Source organism: Phaseolus vulgaris, chromosome 11 (assembly GCF_051622355.1).
Source record: "Phaseolus vulgaris cultivar YP4 chromosome 11, ASM5162235v1, whole genome shotgun sequence".
In the NCBI taxonomy this organism is placed as follows: domain Eukaryota; kingdom Viridiplantae; phylum Streptophyta; class Magnoliopsida; order Fabales; family Fabaceae; genus Phaseolus; species Phaseolus vulgaris.
The window spans coordinates 46061384-46070898 of NC_143508.1; the positions used below are offsets into that span (position 1 = coordinate 46061384).

At 30.4% G+C, this 9515-nt stretch overlaps 1 protein-coding gene across 1 annotated transcript; it reads left to right on the forward strand.

Moving 5' to 3' along the window:
* Positions 1-5036: 5036 nt before the first annotated feature.
* On the forward strand, positions 5037-6048 carry ERF4 (ethylene responsive element binding factor 4). The gene has a single exon (XM_068635747.2). The coding sequence runs from the start codon at positions 5235-5237 to the stop codon at positions 5808-5810; it is 576 nt and encodes a 191-aa protein (XP_068491848.1). The 5' UTR covers positions 5037-5234; the 3' UTR covers positions 5811-6048.
* The last annotated feature ends 3467 nt before the right edge of the window (positions 6049-9515 follow it).

Genomic DNA, 9515 nt, shown 5'->3' on the forward strand with positions numbered 1-9515 from the left:
AGCATCTTCAAACTGCCGTCATGTTCTGTTTGTGGCAGCAAAACAGAGACACATGAAGATGTTTTAACTGCCGTTAGGGTTTTCGCCGCCTCCGTAGGTCATGTTGTGTCCATCGAGGGAGCACGTGGTGATGTTTCTGCTTTCGTTGAGGGCGGCGCGGAGCAACTCATGGTACACCGTACAGTCAAAGTTTAAAAAATCTCGTTGACCGTGCCGAATATTACACTACAGAGAATAAGATATAACCTTAAAAGACTGGGTGGTGTTTGGTGAACGTGCATCTGCACGCGCGTGTGCCCCTCTTTAGAGTACTTGTGGCAGGTTAGAAAAGTTACATGGAGATGGCTACTCTATTCCTATTAAAACTACCTTTAATTGAATTTTTTATAAATAAATAATATTTTTATTGATAAAAAAATCTTGTGATACTATTGAGTTTTTAATGTGAATCTTCATTTAATTTAGGTCTAAATCAAATAAATAAATAGAAAATAAATAAGTTAAAAAGAAAAAAAAATATTTATCTATTTTAGAAAATATAAATATTTTTTTAAAAAATTATATAGTTTGATTAATTCAATAGTGTGTACACTACTTACAACATTGTGTATTATGTGTAATATGAAACTGGAATATGTCAATCATTTATTTTTTTAGTGCAGTTTTACCTGGTCGATATGAAATTCTTCACATGGTTTGCTGAACTTAGTGTTCAACATATTCTACCAAAATTTCATGTTAAGCACTTTAGCACTTTGAGATTATATAAAATTGAAAATTCTTTGTGGAGTTGTATAGTGAAATGAAATTTGAAAACACAAAAATAACATTGTGTTTAAAGATACCTCACTTGATCCTCTTTAAATAGTTTACAAAAATTTTCTTAATACAAAATCTTTATAAAGTATCTAATAAGATGATAAAGAGAATATTTCTTATTTATAAAATCTTCATCTCATTCTCTTTAATAAGGAACTTCAATAGCTTATATCTTTTATATTGATAAAGTTCTCCTTGTATTCACACAAACAACTCTTTTATTATAACTATAAGTAACAACTAAAGAATACTTAAAAAAAAAGTCATAAAATAGTTAAAAGTAAGAATAATAATACTTATAAGTAATTAATTGAAGTAATTAGGTGAACTAATATAACAAAAAAACTTTAAATATTACACCTCCTTACCTATTATACTTGTATCGATCTTTAGTTATTTTTTAAAACGGCTTGTAAAATATTTTTTGAAATATTTTACAACTATGAAACGATCAGAATCTTACAAAATATTTATCATTGTCTTATTAAATATTCAAACAAAACATCTTTTAAACTTTATTCAGTCGTGCTTCTAGAATTGAACTTAAATAGGGCTAATCCGTTTTTTAAAAATAATAACTATTATTTTAAAAGAGTTTAGAATAATATTATTTTGATATAATTACTTTTTTTTTCCTACTTTCAATTTACTAAAATAGTTTTTTAAAAAATCATCAATTTAGTCCCAAGGTTTTTAAAAAAATATGCATTATAATCCTTTTTGTTAAATTTTTACTAACAACATTAACTTTTGATGATGTGGCATACACACTATCACTAGTATGCACAAGTGGACTTTGCACTTAGGGACATCTAAGACAAATTTTTAATATCTCATTATTTGACATTGAAATTATGTGTTTAATGTGAAATTGGGAAAAGGAGATGAACGACCTCCCACGCCATCGTATCTCCGTCACAAATTTCGTCACCATCATTGCTTCTCTCACTCACTCTTCGTATCTAAACATCTTCTCTCAATCTCAACAATGATTCTTTCAGTATGCACAGAGCTATCACGTTGTTTCGCCGCCATAGCATCCGCGAAACTTAATTCCAGCAAGTTCAACGCCACTGTCGTAACAAGCCTCGTTGTACACAGTCCAATCGGTTATGACGGCGCTGTTTTGTCAGTTTCTCGGTCGAGGAAGATCAGTAGAATAGTGGCGGAAGCTACTCAATGTCTTACTTATAGGGACGCCAGCATGGACATCGATGTCGGTTTTGAGCTCATGCGCAGGATAGCGAATATGGCACTCATTCATCTCCTTTTGTGGGATTACTGGCCTGCAATTCAAAAACTCACTGCTTGCAATTAAAAAATCCTAACCCCAATTGCAATTCAAAAAATCCTAACTCCCAATTGATTTTTCACTAAACTAATCTCTCAATCCACGTCACTTGACACCTCACACCTCACAGAACACTCAATCCCACTTCTCTCTGTCACATAAGTAGCACTTGACGCCGTAAGTTGCGACTTAACAAAAATGACCAATTTAGATACATTTTAAAAAACATAGGATCAAATTGATTTTTTTTAAAACCACTATACTAAATTGAATATTGACCCTAAATGTATGGACGAATAAAGTAATTATACCTATTATTTTATTAAAATATATACCTATGCTAAAATCTATATATAAAATCACAATATCTAAAATGTATACATTACATTTATATAACTTAAATTTTAAGAACTAAGTATTATTTTTTAATTTCTTTTAAATTAGGTCAAAATACTTCTTGGCTGGGTATATGTTGGAAATCTCACATCGACTAGAGATTATGACATTTCATAGTATATAACTGAATGCAAAACGCACCTTACAAGCCGATTTTATAAGATTGAGTTAAACTTAAAGTTCACTTCTTTACATCGTATTAGAGCCATTCTGAGTCTATCTTAGCGATTGTTTGTTGGACTTATTAGGTCACCCTTCGAATCATTATCGGACCACCCATAATATATAATCTCACACACAAGTTGGTATAGCCTCAACGTGAAGGGAGGTGTATTCAAGATCTCACATCGAATAGAGTCTAGGACATTTCATAACATATAAGTGGACCTTATTTTACAAACCAATTTTATAATTGAGTTAAGTTTAAAGTTCACTTTGTATATTAGAAATTTTTTTTCAAACTATTTAAAATGTGAATTAAATTGCATCAACATATTTTTCACTTTATTTTTCACTTGATCCGGTGGGATTATACTAAAATGCTCACTTTTTTCACCTTTGAATATTACTTACCTGCCCCTTATCATGGGAACAAAAAATAAACTTTATTGAGAATTGAACACACTCGAGAATATATTTTTTGTAACCTTCTAACAACAATAATATATATTCTCACTTAGTATTTTTGATAAAGCAAAAAAGATTTTGTGAAACAAACTTCTCCTTATTCTCGTCTTTATCCTTCTTCCTCCTCCATCACGGGATGAAGACTCGTTTTGACTCTAAAAAGGAAAAAAGAAAAGAAAATGAAAATAGAGGATATATAAGTTAACAAAGTTTAAAAACTAAAATTAGAAATTTTTATTATGATAAAGTAGAAATCAATTAAAAATTGAGATAAAATATTTTTGAAAGTTGTATAATTTAATAAAAGATAGAAAACAAAAGAGATAGGTAAAAATAAATAAAAAAGTTTATAATGGATTTTACCAACTTTTTTGTTTCTTACTCTCTACCATGCAAACTATGTTAATTCTCAACTTCATCATCATTCTCCTTTCCCTCTACAAATCAAGGGTAAGATAAGAAAAATATAGACAGTTAGTTATACTAGTTCTGCACATTTGTCTTTCAAAAGTAATGCATCAACACTTTGAAACATCTTTTCTATTTTTTTTTCTATGTTTTGTTAACCAAAAAAATTTAAAATAGACCAATGTCTTGGTTATGACTTGTATTAGTTTTAGCAGCAGCAACAGAAAGATATTTTGATAAGGTAATATTTAGAATGTATATCCCTCACCAGAAACAAATTTGAATTTGATTTAGTTAAATAAAATTATTATAAAATAATTTTTTAAAATATTTATTCTTACATATGACTTGAATTTAAAATTATCAAACTAAAATATTTCCATAATAAGTGATTAATACTTTAAAAATAACAAGATATAAAATTTAATATTTTATTATATCAATGCGTATGTCATTTTTAATTTTATTTTATCCTTTTTACTAAATATGTATACTTTCGTAATTTTAAGTATGCGCATAATATTAATAGCATTTTAAAAATATTCCAAAAGTATAGGAAAAATAATAATATATTTTATTGATCGAGTGAGTGATACGTAACGTAAGTCAATGAAATAATGGTCGTTAATTAAAAATGGTATTTGAGATTGCAATTAGTGATAGATTTTGCTAAACATCTATTTAATTTTCTGAAAATTTTCAGTCATTGATATTCTAATAATCAATGAGTAGTACCAGACAAACTTATATAACCAACACAAAAGAGAAACTGAGTATAAAAGAAATCAGTGATTTACAAAGTTGATTAAAAGATAGAAAAAAAGTTGATTAAGTAAATATTTTTTTCTAATAATTTCTTTCTAATCAAACAACTAGTCGTCCTAATTATTATTTATTTATTTATTTCACTCTATCAAACAAATAAATGAGGTAAATGACGAGGAATGTGCCTTATAAACCCTATCCTTTCTCGACAACCACCGAGAGAATTTCGCAACATGTTATTTCTTTTTATGCCCAATGTAATATCTAATCAAGAGATATTATAGAAAAGTGTATAAGGAAAAGAAAAGATGAGAAGTGAAAATAGATTAGTTACTTCTTCATAGAAAACTAATTAATTAATTAATTACTGACCAGACTTAATATATTCAAAATTACACAAGATAGAAACTTTCATGATACTAATTTCCTCAGTAAATTAGCAAAAATATAGAAACACTTGTAATATATAATAATAATAATTCTATTAACATAAACTTTTAAATAATTCAACCATTTAAAACAATAATTTTTTTATAGAACATATGATGAATTTCAGTAAATAAAATTTAAAAAATAAATTTTGGAGGTATGATTTATATAAATTACTTATTATAAAAGTTGAAAAGATTTGTGGCAGTCTTAGCCACATGAAAAGAATAAATTGGAATGAAATTAGGAGCAGGAGACTAGTGAGCACATTATTTATGCAAGTGAAAATCTACGTTGAGTACGCAACAAGCGCCCAAAAGGAGCGTAGCTTTTTTAACGCGCACGCACACACTCTTCTCTCTCTCACCCAACATTTCGGTATAAAAACCCTTGCAACACCACAACTATTGTCTCCCTCTTTCAAGCCTGCAACACTACTCTCTCACTTTTTCTCTGTCTCTCTCTTTCTTTCAATCTCAAACTCCCCAAAACAGCAACAATGGCTCCCAGTGACAACAGATCCAGCCACGTATCCGGGTCTAATTCGACCCGTTTGGACAAGGAGATCCGATACCGCGGGGTCAGGAAGAGACCGTGGGGCCGCTACGCCGCCGAGATCCGCGACCCCGGGAAGAAAACACGCGTCTGGCTCGGCACCTTCGACACCGCGGAGGAGGCCGCGCGTGCGTACGATGCGGCGGCGCGTGATTTCCGCGGCGCCAAGGCCAAGACGAATTTTCCCACACACGCGGAACTTACCCACCTGGGGCGTAGCCCCAGCCAGAGCAGCACGCTTGAGTCCCCGTCTCCGCCGCCGCTTGACCTCACTCTCACCCCACTCGCTTCCTCCGGCGCGTTCGTCTTCCCCGTCGCCCGCCCCGTGGTTTTCTTCGACGCGTTCGCGCGTGCGGAGGTTCGCGCTTTCGATCTTCCCGTGAGCGCCTTCCGCCGCACCGCCGCCGCCGCCAGCCAGAGTGAATCCGAGTCGTCCTCCGTGGTGGACTACGAGCGGGTCCCACATGGGAGAGTGTTGGATCTCGACCTGAATGTTCCTCCTCCGCCCGAGGTTGCATGAAGAGGGAAAAGATCCGGATTTTTCGCGGCTCGGTTTTTGACAAATCAGTAGCTGGCATGATGGTCGATTTTTTTTTAATGTAAATAGATTATAATTAACCAAACAAAAGAAAAAAAAGCAGGTTTAAGTTTTTTTGTTTCTATTCTGCTTTTTTACAACCCAAGAAGAAATTTCTCTTCTCCTCACTGTTGCCGTTGCTGTTAACTTTTTACATATATAAATTAATATTTTTCTCTCTTTCCTGGTTTGGCATTTCCAATAGTTTAACTTGTATGAATCTTCTTACATTGTTTTATTTGTAAAATGCTGTTCTTATTTTTTTTTATACATTTTAACAGTTTCTATTTTTATAATTTAAGTCTTACTCAAAATTTTAAGGTTCTAAAATTTCTTTAAAAACCTCTCACTCAATTTTAAGTTTATGAACATGGTTATGATTCTGTGTTAAAAATGTTTAATTGTGCATATTTTTGTTTTGAGAATTTAGTAGTGTGAATTGAAGTTAGAATTTGACGATATGACATGACGGAAAATGATACTCGCCAGATACATACATTATTTATAATATTCTAATATTATAAACATTATGATACCATTATTTATTTCATATGTATATATTCTCATTTTATGCGAAAAAAGGTAACAGTTTAGTCTCACCCTAATGGGATTCAAATTTTTTTGTTTTGATAAATCAGATGGAACATTAATTACAGGGAAGGGAATTAATGATTGTAGTGAGATTTTGTATATTGATTTTTTTTTTTGAATAATCCATGTTGTTTTTGGTTTCCCTATTGAGTAAATGCAGATTGTAGAGCGGGGCCCACTTTTTCTTACAGAAGTTAAAAAAGCAAAAAAAAAAAGAATAGAAGGTGTCTGAAGGTTCATGATGGGAGCGCGGGTTTGTTTTTGAAGGTTCTGACGAACATGATTGGTTTCGTCAACCTCGTGATTTGAGGACTTTCTTGTCTCATTTTGGCGCGCATCTCAATGCTAGGTCAATTCTATAATTACATTACAATTCATACAAAACTTAAGAAAAGAGTTAAAATAATCTCCATCTATAATTTATCAAATGCTAACTTTGATTCTATAAAATATATATATATATATATATATATATTATGTAAAATAATCATCTTATAAGACTATTAACTTACCTTTTATTGATCTTAATTTTGGAATAAAATAAAAAAAATTCACTTAGTGAAATGACTATATTTCATTAGAGTAAATCTTCTTAAATTAGAAGTTGATGAGTGATTTTTTTATTAAGAAAAATTTTCTATATTAAGGAGATATACATAATTTTTATGTCTTTCTTACCTATCTTTAGATGAATTTTTCATGCTTCTTATACCATGTTTGGACATTCCATGACTCACCTAGTCGTTCCATGTTTTTCATTTTTACTAGACATTTATTTGTGATCTAAACGGTCTAGGGTTCCAATTATAACCTAGCTAAACTCTTTTCTTCTTTTTACACCCTATTATAATAAGTTCAATATATTGTCCATAAAAAAGACTAAAAACAAGCTAAGTAAATCCATACTACCTTGTACAAATTTACAAGATTAGAGAAAATTAAAAGATTAACTAATATTTTATTCTTCATAAAAGAATAATATTTGAGCTTTCTCTTTTTTTTCCATCCTTCTAGTCATGACCCCTTGTTAATGATTTAATATGTGTCTTTTCAGATGATCCTCCATCAACACATTGTAATATTGTATTATAATTTTCTAATTTTTCTTTTGAAAATAATATATATATATATATATATATATATATATATATGATTACTCTACCTGATCCTTAAACTAAGTCAAAGATTGCTAACGAAATCTTAAATTATACTAGTATTAAATCTTTAAAAAGAAACAAAATTATACAACGTTTAAGTAAATTGAAGAATGATAAGGAGATAATCTGATGACATGTAGGTATCTTTAGCCTGTATCTAAGGATAGAAGGTCCGATGAAGAACCATTTTATTATTTTTATGACCTGTGCTTTATAAAACTTGGATTATGTTTCCTCTTGGCAACCTTTGAGAAAGAAATCCTTTTAATGATAAATGTAGTGAATACATAACTACACCCCAATAATTGAACTTTTTTATGAGTGTTTTATATATTGTGCTTGACTTATGATCATTATTGCTAATATATTTTCTATTTTCTAGCATAAACTTAATAAGAGAATCGTTTGTATCGATTAGAGGACCTTCTAACCTTGTATTAATCATAATACAAATATTTTAAGACATTTTATAAGTCTGACTTCTAAGAACCTTCTTATCTTGCTTGAAGGGTATCCCTTGTATTAGACACAAAGTTATTGGAACATCTTACTCTAAAAGAAAGGAAGGGGTTGAATAATGCCTAAAATCTTCTTGTAGAAAACTAGACTAGACCTTCTAGCAAACAAACAAAATAATAAACACAAAAGATTTTATACTAGTTTATCCAAATTTATGGGTTGTGTCTAGTTCTCCCTTAAGCAGCTAACTTAAAGAGGTTCTACTAAGCAATCAATTGGTTACAAACAAGTACACCAACCACTTTTAGTTACAACCCTTTTGGTTCTCACTAATACATAAATCATTTTTGGTTATTTTGTCTTAAACTTTCCTTATGATTAAAACCTCTCTAAAGAAAAAAAACACCACTACTACAAAAATATGGAATAATGACAACTTATTTATAGTCCATAATAAAAAAAAATGGTGTGGTAACATTTTTGTAATAAACATCAAACTTATTATGTTAATTGAAATATAAAAAAATGGCATAATAAGTACTTACTATGTCGGTTCAATTTAGAATCATCACTATAAGTTACTTACTATGTCAATTTTTATTTACAATAAGTCTTTTTAACTTTTTGCACACACTTTCTCGAAATTTAGACACTCTTCTCTCTTCTTCAACAACACTCCCCTCTTTGAACCCTAACATTTTATGTTTGTTTGTATTCACTTGATTCTTTTCAGCACCTCATTCTTCATAGACTTCCATTATTTATCCATTATTTACTCATGTTTGTGGTTATGGTTTCTGTTTTCATTGCTCAACCAAGTTTTGTGTGTTTCTCTCAACCATCATTGGAGAGATCATTCTCCTTCTGTTTATGAGACTACCTTGTGGAGAGCACCAAATGTGTGTTAATAGTCAAGTCGAAGCATTTTGAGGTTTTCGATAATACTTGAAATTTTTCCAAAATTCCCATTTTTGGTCTTCACTAGCAAGGATTTGATTTTTGTCTATCTTGCTTGTGTTTTGGGTTGTTGGTTGTTACTTGATAGATTCTTTATATGTTAGAATAGGATATTGGATCATATAGTTATTTCTTAATATTTTGAACATAAATATCAACTTAGACTGATTTAATTCACTTCTAGTACATCTTTTTTTTGTACCATTAAAGTTAATTTATAACACTATTTCATATTAGATTCTTTAACTCATATCTAAGATAATTTATCATCCCTTCTTATTCTTATTATTCCTCTCGTAGAATTGTTTATCAATAAGTTTTCTTCAAACATATATGTATTTTTTTGTTGGTCATGTTGTGCCATTTATGTTAATTTATTCATTAATTGGATATGGAATAGGAGAATGGTCAAAATCTAATGAACACGGATTACATTGGATTTCAAGATTTCTATATGAGGAATAGGTCTTAAAATGATTAAATT